This window comes from Magnusiomyces paraingens (genome assembly GCF_902498895.1).
Source record: "Magnusiomyces paraingens strain CBS 517.90 genome assembly, contig: contig2, whole genome shotgun sequence".
NCBI classification, from domain to species: Eukaryota; Fungi; Ascomycota; class Dipodascomycetes; order Dipodascales; family Dipodascaceae; genus Magnusiomyces; species Magnusiomyces paraingens.
Window position 1 is genome coordinate 2,190,683 of NW_022474068.1, and position 21,340 is coordinate 2,212,022.

The 21,340-nt window shown below is 36.1% G+C and overlaps 13 protein-coding genes across 13 annotated transcripts; 7 read left to right on the forward strand and 6 right to left on the reverse strand.

The window, feature by feature from the left end:
• Positions 1-2,510: 2,510 nt before the first annotated feature.
• Positions 2,511-3,266, reverse strand: SAPINGB_P002427 (uncharacterized protein; the record flags this gene model as incomplete). The annotated part of the gene is made up of 1 exon (XM_031997146.1): positions 2,511-3,266. The coding sequence occupies one exon, from the start codon at positions 3,264-3,266 to the stop codon at positions 2,511-2,513; it is 756 nt and encodes a 251-aa protein (XP_031853037.1).
• A 2,130-nt stretch (positions 3,267-5,396) lies between these two features.
• SAPINGB_P002428 (uncharacterized protein) lies at positions 5,397-5,861 on the forward strand (the record flags this gene model as incomplete). Its single annotated transcript, XM_031997147.1, has 2 exons — positions 5,397-5,466; positions 5,545-5,861. 2 exons carry the CDS (start codon positions 5,397-5,399, stop codon positions 5,859-5,861), a joined length of 387 nt encoding a protein of 128 aa, XP_031853038.1.
• A 238-nt stretch (positions 5,862-6,099) lies between these two features.
• Positions 6,100-8,019, reverse strand: SAPINGB_P002429 (uncharacterized protein; the record flags this gene model as incomplete). The annotated part of the gene is made up of 1 exon (XM_031997148.1): positions 6,100-8,019. One exon carries the CDS (start codon positions 8,017-8,019, stop codon positions 6,100-6,102), a length of 1,920 nt encoding a protein of 639 aa, XP_031853039.1.
• Positions 8,020-8,430: 411 nt separating this feature from the next.
• On the forward strand, positions 8,431-9,297 carry SAPINGB_P002430 (uncharacterized protein; the record flags this gene model as incomplete). The annotated part of the gene is made up of 1 exon (XM_031997149.1): positions 8,431-9,297. The coding sequence occupies one exon, from the start codon at positions 8,431-8,433 to the stop codon at positions 9,295-9,297; it is 867 nt and encodes a 288-aa protein (XP_031853040.1).
• Positions 9,298-9,565: 268 nt separating this feature from the next.
• SAPINGB_P002431 (uncharacterized protein) lies at positions 9,566-10,105 on the forward strand (the record flags this gene model as incomplete). The annotated part of the gene is made up of 1 exon (XM_031997150.1): positions 9,566-10,105. One exon carries the CDS (start codon positions 9,566-9,568, stop codon positions 10,103-10,105), a length of 540 nt encoding a protein of 179 aa, XP_031853041.1.
• An 84-nt stretch (positions 10,106-10,189) lies between these two features.
• Positions 10,190-11,053, reverse strand: SAPINGB_P002432 (uncharacterized protein; the record flags this gene model as incomplete). Its single annotated transcript, XM_031997151.1, has 2 exons — positions 10,190-10,972; positions 11,051-11,053. The coding sequence occupies 2 exons, from the start codon at positions 11,051-11,053 to the stop codon at positions 10,190-10,192; spliced, it is 786 nt and encodes a 261-aa protein (XP_031853042.1).
• A 251-nt stretch (positions 11,054-11,304) lies between these two features.
• Positions 11,305-12,306, forward strand: SAPINGB_P002433 (uncharacterized protein; the record flags this gene model as incomplete). Its single annotated transcript, XM_031997152.1, has 1 exon — positions 11,305-12,306. One exon carries the CDS (start codon positions 11,305-11,307, stop codon positions 12,304-12,306), a length of 1,002 nt encoding a protein of 333 aa, XP_031853043.1.
• A 96-nt stretch (positions 12,307-12,402) lies between these two features.
• On the reverse strand, positions 12,403-13,836 carry SAPINGB_P002434 (uncharacterized protein; the record flags this gene model as incomplete). The annotated part of the gene is made up of 1 exon (XM_031997153.1): positions 12,403-13,836. One exon carries the CDS (start codon positions 13,834-13,836, stop codon positions 12,403-12,405), a length of 1,434 nt encoding a protein of 477 aa, XP_031853044.1.
• Positions 13,837-14,441: 605 nt separating this feature from the next.
• Positions 14,442-16,193, forward strand: SAPINGB_P002435 (uncharacterized protein; the record flags this gene model as incomplete). The annotated part of the gene is made up of 4 exons (XM_031997154.1): positions 14,442-14,936; positions 14,996-15,779; positions 15,843-15,978; positions 16,106-16,193. 4 exons carry the CDS (start codon positions 14,442-14,444, stop codon positions 16,191-16,193), a joined length of 1,503 nt encoding a protein of 500 aa, XP_031853045.1.
• A 111-nt stretch (positions 16,194-16,304) lies between these two features.
• Positions 16,305-16,961, reverse strand: SAPINGB_P002436 (uncharacterized protein; the record flags this gene model as incomplete). The annotated part of the gene is made up of 1 exon (XM_031997155.1): positions 16,305-16,961. The coding sequence occupies one exon, from the start codon at positions 16,959-16,961 to the stop codon at positions 16,305-16,307; it is 657 nt and encodes a 218-aa protein (XP_031853046.1).
• Positions 16,962-17,579: 618 nt separating this feature from the next.
• Positions 17,580-18,224, forward strand: SAPINGB_P002437 (uncharacterized protein; the record flags this gene model as incomplete). The annotated part of the gene is made up of 1 exon (XM_031997156.1): positions 17,580-18,224. One exon carries the CDS (start codon positions 17,580-17,582, stop codon positions 18,222-18,224), a length of 645 nt encoding a protein of 214 aa, XP_031853047.1.
• Positions 18,225-18,447: 223 nt separating this feature from the next.
• SAPINGB_P002438 (uncharacterized protein) lies at positions 18,448-18,730 on the reverse strand (the record flags this gene model as incomplete). Its single annotated transcript, XM_031997157.1, has 2 exons — positions 18,448-18,501; positions 18,557-18,730. 2 exons carry the CDS (start codon positions 18,728-18,730, stop codon positions 18,448-18,450), a joined length of 228 nt encoding a protein of 75 aa, XP_031853048.1.
• Positions 18,731-20,180: 1,450 nt separating this feature from the next.
• On the forward strand, positions 20,181-21,335 carry SAPINGB_P002439 (uncharacterized protein; the record flags this gene model as incomplete). The annotated part of the gene is made up of 1 exon (XM_031997158.1): positions 20,181-21,335. One exon carries the CDS (start codon positions 20,181-20,183, stop codon positions 21,333-21,335), a length of 1,155 nt encoding a protein of 384 aa, XP_031853049.1.
• Positions 21,336-21,340: the final 5 nt, after the last annotated feature.

Below are 21,340 nucleotides of genomic sequence, written 5' to 3' on the forward strand. Positions count from 1 at the left end.
CAAAATGAAAAGATATATAGTATGGACAAGAAGGATAGCGCAGTTGCAGATGTTATATAATTCTATAACCCTTGAATAAAAAAAAACAAAGAAACAACTTTAATTTTAAAGTGTATAAATTAATTAAAAAATAAAAAAAAAAACAAATTTAAAACTATTTCAATTAAATTTAAAAGTATTGGTTGTTTGGTTGTTTGGTTGATTAATAAAAGTTTTCTTCCTTACACCGATAGTATTTATATTTTTTGCGGATATAACCTTAGTCGCGCGCTCAAAAATAACTTTGAATAATAGTTCAAGTTATTTTTTCAAAAACAAGACATAAAAATTTATGATCAAAAACTGAGCTTGTAAAAAAATAAAAATACTCTGAAAACTTCAAGTAAACGAAGTTTTAAAATTTGGTATCTTGAACAAGAGAAAACTGTCTGTGTATTGTGGTTTTATGCTACTTTTTTTTTATGAAAACACGATAGATAGATTTGATTAAAAGATAGTGATCCTAAAATTTCTCATTTAAACCATAACTGGGGCTTCTTCAGAATTAAAGAAAGTTGACTGTACGTAGCTGAATATAATAATTGTTTCAATCATCTTTTGGAAAAAAAATAATGACTTTATTAATAGATTGTATCGATTCTCTATCTATTTGAAAATTTTTCATTTTAAAGATATCAAATTGTCTATACATAAATTTTATAAAAGTAATGAAATTAAGTTATAAAATTTTCACATTAGATTAAAAAAATATAAGAAACAATGTTTTTTTTTATTTTTTAGCAAAAATTATATTTCTTGTCAGAGAAAAAAAGCTAGGATTTTTTCAGTCAGCAATAGTAATGACAAATTTTTTTTTAAAAAAAAAATTAATCTCATTTACCTCATTGAAAAACGATCACAAAAAAAGAACAATTTTCATTAGTAAAAGAACAGATTTTTGCATTGTTCACTTAGTTTGTTTCTGAATCAGTCTCTAATAAAAAGCTGTTTCCGAGAAAATAAATTCAAAATGGCAAGTATTATCTATATTAAATACCAGCAGGTTATGATGAGTTTAAAAACAATGAATAATCCATGGCTGTTCTTTGCTTTAAAAATAAAAAGAAAAAATCCTTCAATAGATTTTTAATCTTCTTTCGGACTCTTTCTAGACCGAAACCATGAGGATTTGAGTTATTGAATCTTTCATCCAGTTTTAATTCTATTTTTTTAAATGAAGTCCAATAAATCAGCTTAGACTTTGCTTGAACTGAGAAGGCAAATTCAAAAAAAAAAATGCACAAATCTTCTTTTCTTAATATCATTTAATTGTAATTCTAAGTTCCTTCTTTAAGCCATTAAATATTGTCTAAATCTCAACTAGCTTCTTGGTCAGGGTATGAACCACCGTATAACTACTAAATATTTTAAATTCCAATCCAAAAAGCCTATTTATTAAAATATCCAGCCACATATTTACAGTGCGAAGCTCAAAAAAAAAAAAAAAATTTAAGAAAAGTCACCAGGTCATTCATCCCATTGCTGTCACTGTCTATTTCTGCGCATCTAATTAGAATTCAATGATGAATAAATTGAGAGTTGCAATAGTGCCAACACTTTCTACTTTGAATAATAATCCAAACAAAGTTTTTTTTCTGAGCATTCAGAATGATGGTATTCGAGTGTTCATTATACTTTGAGAGGTGGTAACTGTAATTGTGATTGTAGGTTGTGATATTCTTATAAAATTTGAGTCATTTAAGTATATATTTATCATTATGAGTAGCAATGTAGTGGCTACATATTCAACTTTTGTTAGACACACTTTTGTAATTACCCCTAAACAGTATAACGTCGAAAATGGGCAGTAGAATGATAATGATGATGATGATATACATATATATATATCTTGGTTGAAGTTACATAGTTCAACAGCAGTGCTATGGGATGTGACTAGTGGGGAAGACACATGTAAAAATTTGGTATTGAAGAAAGACAAAAAAAATTCAATTTTCCCAAGGGGGTGAATCTACGCGTTATGGTATTATAATAATTGGGTATATTAGGAAGAAAGAATGTGTTGGAAGAGAAGTGGTGGTGATGCTTCTTCTACCCCCATCACTTTTTATTAATCAATTATGTAATAATTAAACTTCAAATATCAACCCTAACCCTAAAACATTTATTTAGAAAGTTGATTTCAAACAGTGCTCTTTAAATGAAATAAATGGTCTTGTTTTTTCCACTTTTTTTAAACTGAAAAAGTAAAAAAAATTAAAACCTTGGTATATATATTGAATGGATTATAAACCTTTTTACTAAATTAAGTGATTTTTTTAATCAAATTGGTTTTTTTGATGATTTCTAAAAAAAAAAAAAAAAATATTAATATTTAACCCTAACCTTATATTGGATCCAAACATCTTTAAAGCAATATTCCCATTAATTAAAATCATTAACAATTGAAATTGTACCTACTTTTCAATATATATATATAAAAGAAAAAAGGGTTTAGATTTATTAAATATTACTTAAATATACAACAAAAGAAAACCAAAAATGCCAGTCCAAATCGAAGATCTTTGAATTGCATTTCCAATAGCTCCATTGCCCGATTTATCAGAAATATTTTGCTCCTCGGTTCTTAAATATGTTGACGATGTTGAAGCCCTTGGTGTAGAGGTTGAAGTTAAAGTACGTGAAGGAATGGTTGAAGTTGAAATCCTAGAAGTAGAGGTCGAACCGGAAGACGCAATTTTAGCCAGGATTGAACGCCATTGTTTTCTATACTCCATGATTTCTTCATAAGTAAATGTGACTGTATTCTCTGAGCTTCCTTCAGAGTCTGTGACCTGGATCGTGTCACCTTGGCTAATATCATCATTTAGAATCTTGAATTTAAATTTATCTGTGATGGAATTATCATTAGCCATAATTTTAGCTGATTTCTCTACTTTTTCTGACAAAACTGAAGGTAAAGAATTGGAGAAGCTTTTAAGGGTGCTTTCAATCTGAAAAGTTGTCGGTGGAGTTGTGTATGCGGAGCTAAGAGAAGAAACTAGATTAGATATGTAAGGGGTGTCATAGAATTGCACTTTGTTGTAGTTCTGTGAATTTACTGAAGCTGATGATATTGAAAATCTATATGAAAATCTTTTCTCAAGAAGTGGCGAGTCGAGTGAAGGATGGTCTGGAGAGTTCAAGACCATTTCTTCAGAGATTGCAAAGACAGTGACAATGAGAGCAGCAAGGGAAATGAAATGAAAGATGTTGAAATAGGAGAACATTATTATTTGAATGGGAAGTAGTATGAAAAAAAGAAAGAAAGAAAAAAAAAGTGGGGATTTAAAGGATTATATATTCTTTGATGAGATTGATTATAAATATATCAATGAGCAATGAGCAATGAGCAATGAGCAATGAGCAATGAGCAATAAAAAATAAAATAGAACATTATCATAATCATTAATATTCTTAAAGTGAAAAAGGAGGGAGGCTTTTTTTTATCCAAAGACTTATCCTAAAAGATATTTGAGCATATCGATAAATTGATATTTTAGAAGTTTTATTTTTATTTTTTTATTATTTTGCAGTGGGTGGGAGCTTGGCGGTTTTGGTTAATTTGGATATTTTAAATATTTTAAATATTTTAAATATTTTAAATATTTAGATAGTTTGGCAAATTAACGTGATATGATAGGGATTAAATTAGAGATATTTGAAAAGATTTATTTTATTTATATATATAAATAAAATATATTTTAATTCAAATTGATTTTAAATTTATATATATTTATAGTAGATTTTGTTTATTAAAAATGAATGAAATTTTCATTTAAGTCTATCATAAACATTATAATGTTTTTTGTATATATATAAAATTTAAACTACTTTTTGTTTAAGTGTTAATTTTTTTTTATAATTACATTATCTACTATATTTACTATATATATCTTCTCTTTATTTTATGCATAAATCTTTAATATATATAACTCATTATGGTTCTTCGTTATACAGAAAAAAAAAAAAAAAAAAAAAGAAAGAAAGAACTTGGCAAGATACTTAAATGAAAATATTTAGCAAAAACTTATTTCTTGAATTAGGTTATCAAAATATAAATAAATAAAGATTTAAGCGAAACCTTAGCTGGAATGGATCAATATATATATATATATATATCTATTTAAATACGAGCTTAAAGTATTAATTAAAAACTAACAAAGGAATTGTAAAAAAATTATCTATTTACAAACTAATAATTCTTTAGATGTACTTTTAAATTTGATAAGATTGTTTGATTGATTAGATATAAATAGATAAATAAATAGATAAATAAATAGATAAATAGATAAATAGATAAATAAGAAGAAGTTTATTATTAAAAGTATTCCTTATATATATATATATATATATATATATATATATATAATATCATATCAAAGCTTAATCGAATGAATGTGAATGTATTTAAGGTAAAAGTAAAGTTAAAAAAGACCCCTTATGCCAAGCTAAAAAGCACTGTAATTTAAATAATAATAAAAAAATAAAAATAAAAATATTAACAAAATACTAAAAAATCTCTTCCTCTCTCCAATATTTCTTGGCGATATATATATATATACTAAATATTTAACTAAAAAAATAAAAATAAATTAAAATATAAAAATATTTAACAAATTAAAAAAAAATATATATATATATCAAAAAAGTTAAAGCTTCCCTGCCAGGGGTCGAACCTGGAATCTTTCGCTATGTAACCATTCATGATCGTAGGCGAACGCCTTGCCATTGGGCCACAAGGAATAACTTAAAAATGTAAATATTTTAAAATATTTTAGAATATTTAAAAGTAAGTAAATATAAAATATGTAATCACGTGACATTTATAGAATGATTTTTGTGGAGATAAGTTGGGAAAGTTTGGTTATTTTTAACCCCCTGTTCCTCGTAAGCTGGCATCAGGACTTATTTTCGGGCTGTTGCAGATGCAATGTTGAAGCCCAAATTGAAAGTTTATTATTAAAATGAAAAGATATATAGTATGGACAAGAAGGATAGCGCAGATGCTGATGTTATATAATTCTATAACCCTTGAATAAAAAAAAATGTTTTTTTTAAAAAAATAATTAAATATTTAATTATTTGTTTATAAAAAAATTTGTTTGTGACAAAAGCTTTATTAATATCTTAATTTTAAATTGATAAGTTTCTCTTAAAAAAAATTCATTAAACCTCCATTAACATACCCTAACCCATTTATATATACACACACACTGAAAAAAAAAAATTCAATTTGTCTCCTCTCTCTCTCTCTCTCACTCTCTGCCTCTTTCAAAAGTCTCAAAAAAAAAGTTCATCTATTGTTAACCATTTGACCACCTCATCTTACCTCATTTTATTCTACGTCTCATTCTAAAATGTCACAGCCAGCCGCTGTTCTTCAATCTTACCGCAACCTTCTTCGTTCATGCAAATATCTTTTTGCCAGTACGTATTTTCTCTTTCTCTCTTTCTTATTTATTATATATATACTCATATTCTAACACTTTCTTCCTTTCTCTCCAGATGACGTCCCACGACTCACTGCAGCACTCGCTGAAATTCGTACACGCTTCCATTCAGATAAATCACTCTCAGAACCTGAAGAAATTGCAGAGAAGCTACAACTTGCTAAAGATGTCAATATCATTCTGCGCCAAAACGTGGTCCAGGGAGTTCAGGACTCGGCAGACCCAAATAAGTATCACCTCAAGATCCATAAGGAAACAGAACTCGGGTATAATGATACGGTAAAAGAACCCAAAATTACACCCCAAAAACCAATCACTGGCAAATCAAAACGTGCTCCAACAAATCTCGGCAGTCGTTGTGGTGGCCATTAATTGTTTCTTTTTCTTATTATTCCTCTTTTTTTTTTGTTTCTTTGTATATATACTTCTAATTTTTAAAAAAAAAACAATTTATATTGTATCTTTTTATTTATTTTTTCTCTTACTTACTTTCGTTCTTTATTTATTTATTTATTTATCTCTTTCTTTCATTCATTCTTGTCCTTCATTCTTATACCTTACTATTATTATTATTCTTCTTCTTCTTCTTCCCCTTCTTCCTCTTCGTCTTCTACGAAAGAGTGCCTGCAGACTCAGCCTGCTTGATAGTCTCAAACACCTTGAGCATCTTGCGGCGTGCTCCCAGCGCCTGCACACCACGATTAATCAGGTCTTCGTCCGTCAACATAATAAGCTCACGCCAATGCAGATCGCCAAGAGCATCCTTGTACTTGTGCAATCGCAATGCCTTAAGCCATGCATTAATGTCTTCAAGAAGAGCTAGGTGCAGGTACGCCTCGTTGGACTTTTCAGGCGAAGCTGAGCCCGCTGGTGGCCCAGGAGATGCCGAGGCTGGAATTCCTGTAGTGGAGGAAGAAGTAGTAGTCAAAGTAGATGAAGATGACGGCTGCGCTGCAGCGTCCTTATCATCCTTGGGAAACTTGTATAAAGTTGGGGTTGGGGATGGAGAAGCAGCAACGCTCGAAGTAGTAGTGCCTGACTGCTGTTGTTGAGACTGAGACTGTTCATCCGGGTGCAATGGGATAGGTCGCACAAACGTTGCTTCGTCTTTACGGCGAGGAGTAGGAGCCTTCTTGTCGTCATCGAATTGTGATGATCCTGAACGTTGAGGTTTCCTTAATTGCTTTGAATCGGCGTCTAGCCATGATTCCTCTTCAGGAGACCCTGTAGGAGACGACGATGCATTGAGTCGTGACCGAGAGGTATTAATATTGTTTTTATTATGGTTGTTATTGTTGGTAATGTTGTTGTTAATGTTGTTATTTTGAAAGCCCAGTCGAGTCATGGTTACGTCTGCAGACTTGGGGCGGTTGATTTCCTCACGAGTAGTGGCCCAGGGGGTATTTCTAATGGCCACAGGAGCTGCGGTGGTTATGGGGTGTTTAATTTGCTGGTAATGGGATGGACCCATGGAAGATATCAGATCTGGGGGTAGGGAATAGGAGGATGAGGAGGTACCTGTGGCTACTGCAACAGCGGAAGCCACCGTAGAGGTATTATTACTATTGTTAATGTTGCTATTACTCGACAAGGTTTGTGAGTACGAGTGCTTATGATGTGGAAGCGTATTTTGGAATTGCTGAGAAAGCGAGTTATCCTGAAGTGGGATTGGTGGGGATGAGAATCGATTTGAGCGATAATCCGAGGCCACCTGGTACTTGCTTGGGAAAGGTGCATTAAGAGAGTGATGGTGCTGATGATGAGGGTGAAAGGAAGAATTTGCTGTTGACGATGAAGATGAAGAAGATGGCGGTAGTGGCTGCTGCTGTTGTTGTTGTTGTTGTTGTTGTTGTTGTTGTTGTTGTTGTTGTTGTTGTTGAGTAAAGTGCTGTTGAGATGCAAAGTCTGGGATTGATGGAGAAAGAACCCCAGAGAGTGTATCATTTTTAGCCATGTTTTGAAGAAATGTAATGAAGAAACGAACTTGGACCTGGTTGGATTGAGCCAGGAGCGCGTAAAGCGCGGCAGTACGTTCACCCTCGGAGATTATGGAGAACCATTGCTGGACTGCCGAAAGCTCATCTTTGAATTCCTCGTCAATACTGACTGATGCCATTTCGTCTAAAGTCTTTTGGTAAAGTTCCAAGTCTGCGATCCATTGGTCTGTCACGCGATCTGGTTGAGGAGCCAGTAAATGTTGTTGTTGTTGATGTTGATGTTGATGTTGGTGTGGATGCTGATGTTGATGTTGATGTTGATGCTGTTGCTGTTGCTGAACTTGAGAAAAAAGAGGCACCGGACCAATAATACTGGAGCCACCAGTGCCCACAGCCGCTGCAGAAGGAGCACCACCACCGGTAAGGCCATTGAGTCCGGATCCATTAGAGCCGTACTCACCAGGGTCACCAATGGGGTGCTGGAGGGCCGAGTTTGCGAGCAGCGCGTTAGGGCGGTGGCCCGTATCTGCGTCCGAGAAGCGAAGTGGACTCTGGACGTAGATCTCGGACGTGGGCCGGGTCCGTGAATGCATTGTGAAAGAAGGAAAGTCTAATAGGAGATTGGATTGGGTCAAACAAAGGTTGATAGAAAGCTGCACTGAACTTTTGTTTTGAGGGAAAGTTTTGGTGGCGATGAGTTTGTTTTGATTTTTTTTAAAGGTGGTGGTGAAGAAAAAAAAAAAAAAAAATTTGTGGTGTGCTGGCGAAAATCTTCAGTATATTAAGGAATGGTGAAGATTTAAGAATATTTATGTTACCCGGTATGTAAACTATAACTTATTATTATAATGTTACCTGGTAATAAAAAATAATATGATAACTTTCATTTTTCATTTATTTCAACAACAACAACAACAAAATTAAAAAAAAAAAAGCCCCTCCTGGTCATCTTTATTTTTTCAGGCACAGCAAAAAAAAAAAAAAAAACATCACCCAAAAACTCCATGTCGGACCCCCCACAAAACGAGCTGTCGGCCACGGTGCCGCCGCCTCCAGCATACTATAAATTCTTTACAAACGAAAACGTCACTAAAAAAAGAGATGCTGCATCCAAGGGAACGCCTGTAGAGTTCCCACTCACACTTCTAGAGCCACCTGCGCCGCCAGAGTCGCCCGGAGCATACCGAAGTTTTGGGAACGTGTGGCAGACTGATAACAAGCTCATGTCGCTAAAGGATGTAGGGATAGCACAGTTATATTCAGACAATGATGATGGCAATGATAAATCTCAAGAGTCGAATAGCTTAGCACAGGATACAACCAGAGTAGTGCCACGACGGGCGCAGGAACTCAAGAAATTAGTTGCAACGCTGCTGGTGAAATTTGTGGAGCTTGCCGGGGTCATGTCGGTACAACCAGAGGGATTCCCTGCGCTTGTGGAAGATATGCGGATAGTACTAATCAATGTGCACCACCTGCTGAACGAGTACCGGCCGCACCAATCGAGGGAGTCGCTATTAGAATTGTTGGAGCAGCAGATTGCGGCCAAGCGAGAGGAGATTGGCAAATTACGGGAATCAAATGACGAAATTAGAGATCGCATTGCTAGTTTGTCGACAAGATTTCGGCGGTTGTTGACGGAAGAAAAAAAGGAGGAACAGGAAGCAGCGGCGGTGGCAGCAACAGCTACAGCAGCAACAGCTACAGCAGCAACAGCAACAGCGATGAATGACGGTGCACTGCAATCAGGAATAGCAGCAGCAGTAGGGAATAGTGGGGTTGTCTCAGGACACAATAAGCATAAAGCACTTTCTGCACGGACGCTGGATCAGCTGTCGTGGTCTCTGCTAGACTATTCTCGGCCCGCATAAAATCAGCAGGTGAGGTGAGGTGGGGTGGGGTGGGAGGAGGGGAGGTGAGATGAATAGACGGACCAGAATGTTTTATATAAAATTTGGATCCAACGGTCCAAAAGGCTAGACCAAAGAGGTATGTAGGTAGATGTTTTATATTTATATTTATATTTCACACATATTTCACATATAAATATATATATATATATTTATTTTTCAAAAAAAAAAAAAAGCTTTCCCATTACATTCCATTCCATTCTGATCATCAGTTTTATAAGAAAAAAAAATGCTTGCAAGAAAAAGAAGATCTTGTTGCGAGCCGCAGAGACCTGACAAAAAAGTCTGCGCAGACCCACCCGCAACACGTCGCCGCCGCACAACCACGCTACCTGCTACTTTCCCAGGACTTTTCCTGGTCCATCCAAGTCCTTATGGATCTCTTCTTCAACCTCTTACAGAATGGCCCATAACTCATGTTCTTGCCTTAGTTCTAGTGGGTCCCGGGCCAGACCCTCACGTGCAAGAAACCTTACGAGTGTGCGCTGCCAACCCATGGCTACAACAACATGTGGCCATTGTCCGGTACTGCCGTCCGGAAAAAGTCACGGCCCAAACAAATCCCTACGATGGGCTGACGCTGGTGCTGGATACATACGGAGAGCTTGTTGCAGCAGTGGGCGCAAGAGACCCGTTAGGTGGGGGGTGTCATGCACTCAATAGCGTTGCAGTAGTGGTGGATGGGAGGCCGGAGCAGTTGCACTTGGGCCATTTAGGACTTGACATTGAGGGTATCCTGTTTAAACTGCACAATTACATAAAGACATGAAAAAAAGATAATAATGATAATAATAATGATAATAATAATAATAATATAAAATGAATCAATAATCAATCAAAAAGGTCATTAAATTTAAACCAACAACACAGCATTGACACAACCATCACGGTCAGGCTCGTTAGTGACCTGGGCATATTTACCCCAAACAACCTTGCCACCAGCCGTGACCAACCCAAGCTCCGAAACGTTGACCTCGACAATGGTACCACGAGTGAGAACACCGAGCTGGGTGTACATGGGACTCTGGGGGTTCTTCTTGACAGACAAAATGGGGAGACACACAGTAACACCAAGCTCTGGGTGAGTGACGTTGGCCTTCTTTTGACGCAGAGCTGAAGGTCGAATAATGCGCTCAAGCTTGACGGGTCTTCGGGTGAAGCCCTCACCCACAAATGTATGTTTTGTAATCATGCGCTTCCATGACTTATTGCGGCGCTTACCTGACTTAATAACCTTAAACATTTCCTCCTCACTGATACCCTTAACCTTAGGCAATGGTACGGTAAACTTCTCAGCCTTTTCCAGACGCTTTTGCTTAATGGAAGTTGACAGAGCCTTAGCTGTGTTTTGGTTCTGACGTTCAAGCAGATATGCAGGCATGGCCTCATCCTGGGCATGGTTGGGTGTCGAGGGACCGGCCACCTTCGACTCTTCGTGCTGCTTAATCTTCTTCTTCATTGCGACCTTCTCGCTGTATCTCTTCTTTGCAAACATCTTTGCACGGTGGCCCGTCAGGGTCTGAGCCTCCTTGGCTACTCGGTGACCCTCACGCGCCTGCTTCTTACGCGCACGCTCCTCGGCATCTAATCTCTTGCCGTGTTTCTTGATATGTTGCTCAATATATTCGTTTTGAGGCTATTATTAAAGTTAGATGGGATTCTTTATATATATATATATATAGTATTTAAAGGTATTTAAAGTGGACTGACTTACCATGTTGGTATGCTGGCTGTGATGTTGGTGATGATTATTAAAATGAAGTTTAGAAAAAAAAAAAAAAAAATTCTTTTCCTTGCTGGGAAAAAAAAATTTTTTAAAACCCTAAACCATAAGCCGCACGTCAAGCCGTGCATCAAAATTTTTATTAATGAAAATAAAAGAAAAAAAAATCCTCTAAAGAAATCCTGACAGACTTAATTAATTAAGTAAATCAACCAACGACAACAACAGCATCAACAACAACTACAATGGACAATCTGCTGAACGACATTCTAGCAGCTTCACAAAGTACAGCCACAGCATTAGATACGCTGACAGAACAGCTGACTGATCTAGACACAGCCTCAGGCATGTCACTTCTTGCGCTCAAGAATGAGGCACTTCTTGGGTACGTGCACGACACTGCACTTGTTCTTGCAGCACAGCTTGTTTCACGAGTAGGCTCTGGGAATCAAGAGGAGGCTGTAAAGGTACGAAAGGAGGCTATTAAAGGAGCGATTGGTGGTAGAGTGGTTCTGGAAAAGGGACTGAGAGGGTTGGAGAGTCGAGTGGCTTATGAAATTGATAAGGCTCTGCGGAATTATGAAAAAGTACGGGCCAAAAAGGAGAAGGAAGAACAAGATGAAGATGAGGATGAAAATGAAGATGAAGATAATGAAGAACAAGATACTGGTGATTTATTGGCATTCAAGCCTAATCCATTGGCTTTACTTGCTGGTAAGAAACCCACAAGAGGAGCTAAGAAAGATAGAGAAGATGAAGATGAGGATGAGGAAGATGAGGAGGTTGATGAGGAAGAAAAAGAGCCCAAGGAAAAGTTTTACAGAGCACCCAAGATCTCAGCTACACTACCATCAACAGAAACCGTTGGCGGGCCACGGAAGCCAGCGGCACGTCTGCGCAAAAACGAGATGCTGGAGGAATATTTACAGGAGACTTCTGGGGCTCCTTCATTGGAAGCTTCTATTGGGTCCAACATTGTGGATTCTGGACGTAGTGTTCGGAGCGAGCGGGACCGCAGAAAGGAGCGGGAAATCACCGAGTATGAAGAAAACAATTATACGCGACTTACAGAAAAGACAAAAGATCGACACCGTGGAGTGGCAGGCAAAAAACGAGGCCGCAGAAACGATGGTGATGCATTGTTTGGTGAATCTTGGGGGACCGGGTCATACGAAGCAGCCACCAAGAAAAACAAGGGTAACCAGTCTGTATGGGACAAGGCAAAGCGTCGTGGAAGTCGCAAGTAATAGTAATAGTAATAAGATTATATACTATGCTATATATTATATATATATATATATATATATATATATATACTTGGTATGTTAAATATCTATAGAGTGTTAATATACACCTGGAATAAAGACATAGGGACACTGTTTCTTGTATTCGACCCAGTCTTCACCATACTTCTGAGCACACTTTTCCTCGTCACGTTGGGCACGATGAAGAATCATAAAAAAGAAGAAAGTCGGGTAGAAGTAGGGCAAGAAAGAGCCAGAGCCGCAGTTGAGAGCCCAGGAAAGGTTTTGGAGAAAGTCAGCCGTGTAGTGGGCCTTGCGGGCGTATTTGTACCAGCCATCGGCCAGTAGGGTTCCGCCATTTTTGCACTTGATGTAACGAGGGTTCTTGACAACGAGGTAGGGTAGACGGGGGAAAGTATTACGAGGCTTATAAGTGCCAGCGATTTGTTGGCGGAAGGCATTCTTTTGGCCATTTGTTGTATCGAAAAAGTAGTATGCACCAAGTAAAAGAACCAAGACAAAAGTGTTGTAGAGAGCCGAGTGTTGGTAAGTGGCCGGGTCATGGGAAACAAGGTAGAGAGTGTTATGGCAATATGTATAAGGAACACCAGCAATGTTCCAGAAAATAAGCATAAAGCCAAACTTTTCATAAAAAATGTCCCATGAGGGGATAATAAGTTCCTCACCCTTTGCGCAAGCATTTGCATAGAGCCAAGCACCGAGGAAACAGTGGAGCATTTGGAAGGAAACATAGCCATATTCATCATACTGTTTAAAGCAGGCAGCAAGGGCCAAAAAGTAAAGGGTGAACCAGGGGAGACGGACTTCAAAAAACATCTTAAGGTCAAGAAGAGGTCCAACACGGGGGTAAAGGGGGGCACCCATGAAGAAGTCATAAGCCCAATTGCCAGTCATACGGACTTGTTTCCCCTCGATAAGAGCGCGGACGAAAACGGCAATTGAGATGAGGAATCCTGAGATGATTGCGACCGACATGATTTCGCCGAAGCGATCAATGATGGTTGAAAGAGAGAAAATACCTGAGAAGTGAAGAGCAAGGGCGACGATGGTAGAAAAGTAAAGCGAGTAGACAGCATTACAATAGTACTTAAGACCGCGGTTTTTGTTTTGCGGAATGGGGAGACCTTCGGTCCAGATACCCGGAAGAGTGAGGTAGTTGACAGCCTGGAAGAGAAGGAACCCCCAGATGATTGCCCAAGCGGTGCGAGTTGGGTATGCATCAGTGTAGACGTGATGAGCAAGTTCTTTGAGGAATTCTAATATAGATTGGCCCTGGCGAGGGGTTGCGAGGTGGCAGTCATAAAACTTGTAAGAGGCCCAAAGGTACCACATGAGGATGGGGAAAAAGACCATCATAGAGGAGACGCCAAGAGGGCCACCAAATTCGTAATGGAAAGTACCATATTGGATGGTAGGATCAAAGATTTTACGAGTAGGAGGAAGTGATTTATCTTCAGTCTTTTGGTCTTTTGTAGACCTTGAAGAGAGTTGTTGTTGTTGTTGTTGAGCCATTTGGTTATTGGATGGTTAAAAGGCTAAAAGAAAGTTGGCCTGAATGGTTGGCTGGCGATTATTTTAAAGAGGGGAATGTTTTTTTTTTGGTGAAATTTATGTTATTTTTGTGTGTATATTCCAGAAGTTATAACATATTTTAATAAAAATTAAACTGTAAGCCATTCACGTGTTTGAAAAAAAAAATTCCATATAAAAAATTAAAAATTGAGATATTTTGATTGTGAAGGTTAAATAGATTTTATATATAAAATATAAAATAAATAATTACATAATTACTTAGATAATATCACCACCACAACTAGAGCCACGCGATAAGACCAAAAGACGGGTTGGCTGACGACGGCTTTTGGAAACAAAAAAAAAAAGACAAAACAGCCTAGAATGGATTTAAATTTTTTTTTTCTTTATTATTATTATTAGAGGGATTAATTTAAATGAAATAATAAAAAAATACAAACAAAGGGCTTTTATTCTTCTTCTTTTCTTCCTATTTTTCTTCTTATTATTATTGTTATTATTATTATTATTATTCTTCTTCTTTTTGTACTTGTTCATCTTAATTCATCATCTCCTTATCTTTGCTTATACTTATTTAAAAACTCATGTCTAAAAGAACAACAGTATCTTCACCATCTTCTTCATCTTCAGGTTATGACTCCGGACCGGACCCTGCGTCTCCACCTCCAGCACTTATTCACGCGACCCGTTCCTTTCTTAACCAGCCAGCACAGAAATTAATTTCCAAAGACTACTTCCGGCGGCTCTATAATGCTCCGAAACGTACTCACCGGTTTAAAGCCATTGAATTTAAACCACAAGCTACACTTCTGGAAGCTTCTGCAGGTCCGTTTTCCGGATTTTTTACACTTTTTTGGATGATTGTGGCACTTCTTATACTTAACTCAATGAGAGATACTTATGCACGTACTCATACACTTTTGGGTCCTCATATTATCAATTATCTTAAAAAGGATCTACTTAAAGTGGCCCTAGTGGACCTCCAAATGTATATTGCAACTTACTTTGGAGTAGGCCTTCAATTGCTTGTAAAGCATGGAATTGTTTCATGGACACAAACTGGATGGATTCTCCAAAATGTATGTTAGAAATGCTTTTATTTAAATTTTTTTTTTTCAAACTTCTTTAACATTAATAGGTCTGGCAAACAATTTTTTTATTTTATTTCATGTGGGTCGCAGAGTATATGCAATTCCCATGGATTGCTCGAGTTTTCCTATTACTTCATTCTCTCGTGCTACTAATGAAGCAGCACTCATATGCCTTTTTCAATGGCTACCTTTGGTCAGTCTTAACCCAAGTTAAAGTCATTGATACGGCTTTGAAAAAGGACACAAGTACCTTGTCCCTCAAAGATACAAAAGACCTGGCCGAGTTTAGAACATTTATAGCACAAGAACTTACCCAGCAAGACGGACCTAATTTCCCTGATAACATTTCACTCAAAAACTATTTTGAGTTTTCAATGTTCCCCACTCTTGTTTATCGTATGGCATACCCACGAACCTCTTCTATCCGTTGGGGGTATGTAGGTGAGAAAACCCTAGCCACTTTTGGGGTATTTCTGCTCATGATTATTGTTGCTGAAAATAGTCTTTACCCCATTGCCATGGAGGCTTTATCTCTACGTGGGCTTTCAACAATGGAGAAAGTTCAGCGATACCCTGCTATTCTGGTTGACCTAATTCCTCCCTTTGTGCTCATGATTCTTCTTGTTTTTTATATTATCTGGGATGCCATTCTTAACGGAATCGCGGAACTTACACGTTTTGCAGACCGCGGCTTTTATGGTGCATGGTGGAATTGCGTGACGTGGGACCAATTTGCGCGCGACTGGAACACCCCTGTGCACCTTTTTTTACTCCAGCACGTTTACCACAGCACCATTTCTGTATTTAACGTGTCTAAACGGACTGCTACTTGTGAGTTTCTTTTTTTTTTTTTTTTTTTTTTTTTTTTTTTTTTGACTTTTCTAATTTTTTTAGTATACACTTTTTTGTTATCTTCGTGTATCCATGAGCTCGTCATGTTTGTTATTTTTAAAAAACTGCGAGGATATTTGCTTTGTTTGCAAATGTGTCAGCTGCCTTTGGTGGCCATTTCGCGCACGCGTTACTTGAGGTGAGTTTTTAAAAAAAAAAAAAAAAAGAAATCCTAGGATTCAAATGAAATTGTTATGAAGAAAAAAAAAACCTAATCTTTTTCATTTTATTTTAATTTTTAATTTTTTTTTTTTTGCTATTTACAGAGATAAAAAAGTGCTGGGAAATGTGATTTTCTGGCTGGGCATCATGACAGGGCCTTCACTCATGTGCTCATTATACCTGACGTTTTAAGGTAGTATAGTAAGTATTTAAGTAGAAGAAAAAGTAGAAGAAAAAGTAATAGTAGTAGTAGTAATGATAATGATAATGGTAATAGTACTGGTAATGATAGTAGTAATAATTTCATCGGTAAATCTCTTCAAATGGCCGGGTATCGTTGAAACACGATTCAAACACTTGATTTACTACTTTGGCTGCCTCTTCATCACTTTTGCACGCTGGATTGCTTCTAACAGATAGTGTTGCTCTACGGCGCACACAGTCTTGATGACCTTTAGAAAACTTAAAGATTTTATTTTTAACAATTTGGTTCATCATACGACACTCTCCAGACAAACTGGATGCACGGATTTCGGAACATGCATGGTGGCGTAGGTTTGCCCAGTCGACATCAAACTTGCAGTGATCATAGGCATGGACCAGTTCATGTGTTAGTGTATCTTCTAAATGCCACTTGGAATAGAATCTATTTTGACACAATAGAATACCTAGTTCTGGATGAAACCCTCCACTCTTAAACTCATCACATGCATCACAAACTATGTTTTGTGAAGAGATATTACCACCTACTCGGGCAATTTGTTCCATCATGAATCGTACTGAGGGAGAGTAGGCCATCATCCAAGCCTTGTATTCTTCACATCGGGTGCACTCGCGTTGGGTTTTTTCAAGTTCTAATTGAGTTTTGAAAGCTTCTTCTTCCTGGGGGGACATAGATCCTGCCAGATAAGAGAATTTTTTGCTCCAAGAAGCGAAGAATGATTGTTGGTCTTGATTCATAGCTTGTTGTTGTTGTTGTTATTGTTGTTATATTTAAATTTTGATTTAATTTGATTTGATTTGATTTGAATTTTGATTTGAATATTGAATTTTTAATTTTAATTTTAATTTTGAATGTTTTGGTGGTTGTGAAAAATTCTAATTTTTAATTTAAATTAGTTTAATTTTAACTAATAATTAGTTTAATTTATGTTAATTTATGTTAATTTATGTTAATTTATGTTAATTTATGTTAAATTATATGATATTAGTTATATTACATAATGATTCTATTTCTAGTATATATATTTATAACTGCTTCGTGAACCATAATCATGTGATCTAAACCTGCCCAATCAAACACCTACCAAATATGATTTGCCTTTTTTTTTTTTTTCTTTTAAGTTGTAGTTGTTGTAGTTGTTGTTGCTGGGCTAGAATAATAATAATAATAATAATAAAAAAAAAAAAAAAAGGCATACCGCTGAGAGGTCTTTTTTTTTTTTCCCTCTCTCTCCCCTTTTAAAAAACCTCCTACTAAACCTTCCTTCCTTCTATTATCCCTCCCCTATATATAATATAACCAAATTTATCTTTTGGTCTTTATATCTAATCTCCACCTCCCAACCTTTATAAATAATGCTCTCAAGATCCCTTGCGCCTATTGCCCGGGCGTCCCCATCAGCTCTTGCTCTTAGAGCTGCCGCTACTCCAGCCCTTATCGCATTGACTACACGCCCAGCCTCCTCGCTTGCAAAACACACATCTTCTCTGCCTACAGATTACCCTCTGGCCTCTCAACAAAAGCCCTCCAGTGTTGTCGATTATGCCCTTACTACTCTCGATGCTATTGCCAACTGGGCTCGTCAAGGTTCTTTCTGGCCTGTTACTTTTGGTCTTGCATGCTGTGCTGTTGAAATGATGCACGTCTCTGCCCCCCGTTACGATCAGGACCGTCTCGGTATCATTTTCCGTGCTTCTCCACGTCAATCTGATATTATGATTGTTGCAGGTACCCTCACAAACAAAATGGCGCCGGCGCTTAGACAGGTTTACGATCAAATGCCTGAACCTCGTTGGGTCATCTCCATGGGATCCTGTGCCAATGGTGGTGGCTACTACCACTATTCTTACAGTGTTGTTCGTGGCTGTGATCGCATTGTGCCTGTAGATGTTTATGTTCCAGGCTGCCCCCCAACATCTGAGGCTCTCATGTATGGTGTTTTCCAATTGCAAAAGAAGATGCGTAACCAAAAGATTACACGGCTTTGGTACAGAAAGTAAATTAAAAAAAAAAGGCATGGAGAGATTTTTTTTGTTATTGTTATTGAAATGATAGAGATTGGAAAATGAATGAATGAATATAAACAATTATATATATATATATATATATAAATTATAATAATAATTTAAAAAAGAAGAAGAAAAAAAAATGGACTTTATGTATATTTATATTTTATATTATTGAGTTATAAAAGAAAAAAAAAAGTTTAAGAAAAATGCAAATTTAGTTTCTCCAGATGGACTGGTTTCGTCGCTTAGCAGTAAAGTCGAGTTGGCCCTACAATTGTTAGTTTTTATTATATATATATATATATATTGTTTTTTTAACTTACTGCAAACTTGTAAGCACCGTAGAACATAATGGCAGGAACAAGTCCCAGGGCAAGAAACACAAAGCGACCAGACTTGCGGTTGAACTTGAAGTTATCAGCAAGGTTCTCGCGCATAGCATACCATCTCTCGATAGCAGCATCGTGGTTAACAGTAGAGGGTCCGTGGCCAGCCATTGTGAAGTTGTGTGTGTATTGGGTGATTTGGGTTTGGGTTTGGTGTTTGTGTTGGTTGGTTGGTTGGTTGGTTGGTTGGTTGGTTTATTTGTTAGTGTTAATGGTGGTGGTGGTGATTTAAATTTTTTTTGATTTTTTTTTTTTTGTGATTATTTTTGAAGGCCTTTTTGATTAATTTTTGGAGGGTTTTTTTTTAAAAAATAAAAAATAAAAAATAAAAAATAAAAAATAAAAAAAAATTAAAATGTAAAATTCGCTTTATGTGGCCGGTGATTGGTGGTATCACGTGAATGTCATATGTTATGTAACAAACCATGTGATTTCTTTTAAATTAAAAAAAATATTATTTAACTTAGGTTAACATAAACAAAATTAAATTTAAATATAAGTTAAGTTAAAAAGACTAAATTTTAAAAATGCTTATCGTTAGACTTGTGATGGCATTTAGCCCACTTTAAGAAAATATTACTACATAAAGAAATGCGGCTCATTTTTAAAAGAAACATTATTTGACTTTAATTCAACTATATGTCTCAACAATATACTGTATATATATATTACTTCCATGGCATTTTTTTTTTTCCTTTTTCCAAAATTATTTTAATTAAAATTATATATTAATGAAGAGTATAATTTTATAAAAAAAAATAAACAAATGAAAAGCAAACTGTGGTTTTGATAGGAGTTTATTTAAATATACAAACTAATAATAAGAAAAAAAAGAATAATCAAATATAATTTTAACAGTTTTTTTAAAAAAAAGTTATATGAAGTTATTCATACTTAAATAATTAATACTTATTTTTAAGTAATACTTATTTAAGTATGTATAACTTCATAATTAATTTCATTAAGACTATAATTAACTCTTTTCCAGTAACTAACTAAATTATTACAAATTTAAATTACTTTTAAATTTATTTTATTTTTTTTGTTTTCAACATTTAGACTTTTAAATATTTTCATATTTTCATATTTTCATATTTTTATAATCCATTCAAATATTTCATTTAAAATCAACAAACACATACATACACACACACACACACACACTTATAAATGTTATTTCACGTGATATTAAAAGTGCAATTGCATTTTATTTTTTTTGTTAAATTTTATTTTCAATTTTAATTTTAATTTAAATGTAATAAATCAAATCAGTCACCGCACCAAAAAAGAAAAAATTTTTTTTTTTTTTTTTTTTTTTAGAGTCACCAAAAATAAAAAAAATAAATAAAAAAAAAAGTCCGATTTTGTATATAAAAAATAAAAATAAAATAAAAATAATTAAAATTATCAATAAAAATAAAAATAAAAATTAAATAAATAAATAAATAAAAAAAAATAAAAAAAAATAAAAAACCATCGTTAATAATTTTTTATTTAATTTTTTTTTTTTTTTTTTTTTTTCATTTCTACAATCTTTTAACATCACCACAACTACAATCAAATGTCTAGAGAACCCCCCCACTACTTTGGCGCTGGCCCAGCCCTTCTCCCTGAGTCCGTTGTTAAACAAGCCTCTCAAGATCTCATCACCTACCTTTCAAACGATGTTGGTGTCTGCGAAATCTCTCACCGTTCCGCTGACGCAATTGATATCATCAACACTGCAAAGGCTCGTCTGGCTCAAGCATATTCTATCCCAGATACCCATGAAATTCTCTTTGCCCAAGGTGGTGGTACAGGTGCCTTTGCAGCTGTTGCTTATAACTTAACGGCCGCTTACGCTAAAAAAACAGGCAAAAAGGGTACTGCTAATTACCTTGTCACGGGCTCATGGAGTGAAAAGGCTGCTGCTGAAGCAAAACGACTTGGCTTTACTACCCATATTGCTGCAAACTCAAAGCAATCTGCAGGTAAATACGGATCAATCCCAGACTCAGCCACTTGGCAATTTACCAATGACATCTCCTATGTCTACTATTGCGATAATGAAACTGTAAACGGTGTCGAATTCCCAGCTGACATCTCGGCAAACCTCCCTCAAGGCGTCGACATTGTGGCTGATATGTCCTCCAATATTTTGTCTCGCGAAATTGACATCTCTAAATTTGCAGCCATTGTTGCTGGTGCTCAGAAAAATATTGGTGTTGCCGGAATTACCGTTTACATTGTTCGTAAGGATCTTCTCTCTCGTCTCCCCCATGAGGAAGAAGTTGCCCTTGGCCTCCCCATTCCTCCCATTGTTTTTGATTGGCCCACCCTTGCCAAAAACAATTCCACTTATAATACCCTCCCCATCTTTGGTGTCCATGTCTTGTCTCTCTGTGTTAAGTCTGTTCTCGACAAGGGTGGTCTTAAGGCCCAACAAGAAGAAAGTGAGTCTAAGGCTGATAAAGTCTACCAGGTCATTGATAAGTACCCCCAAGTCTTTAATGCACCTGTGGCCAAGGATGCCCGTAGTATCATGAACATTGTCTTTACCCTCCCCTCTCCTGAACTTGAAAAGAAGTTCCTCGATGGTGCTAAGGAGCTCCGTCTTAACGGCATCAAGGGCCACCGCTCAGTTGGCGGTATCCGTATTTCCAACTACAACGCCGTGACTCCACAGAGCATTGACATTCTTGTTACTTACATGGAGTCATTTGCCAAAATCATATAATCTGT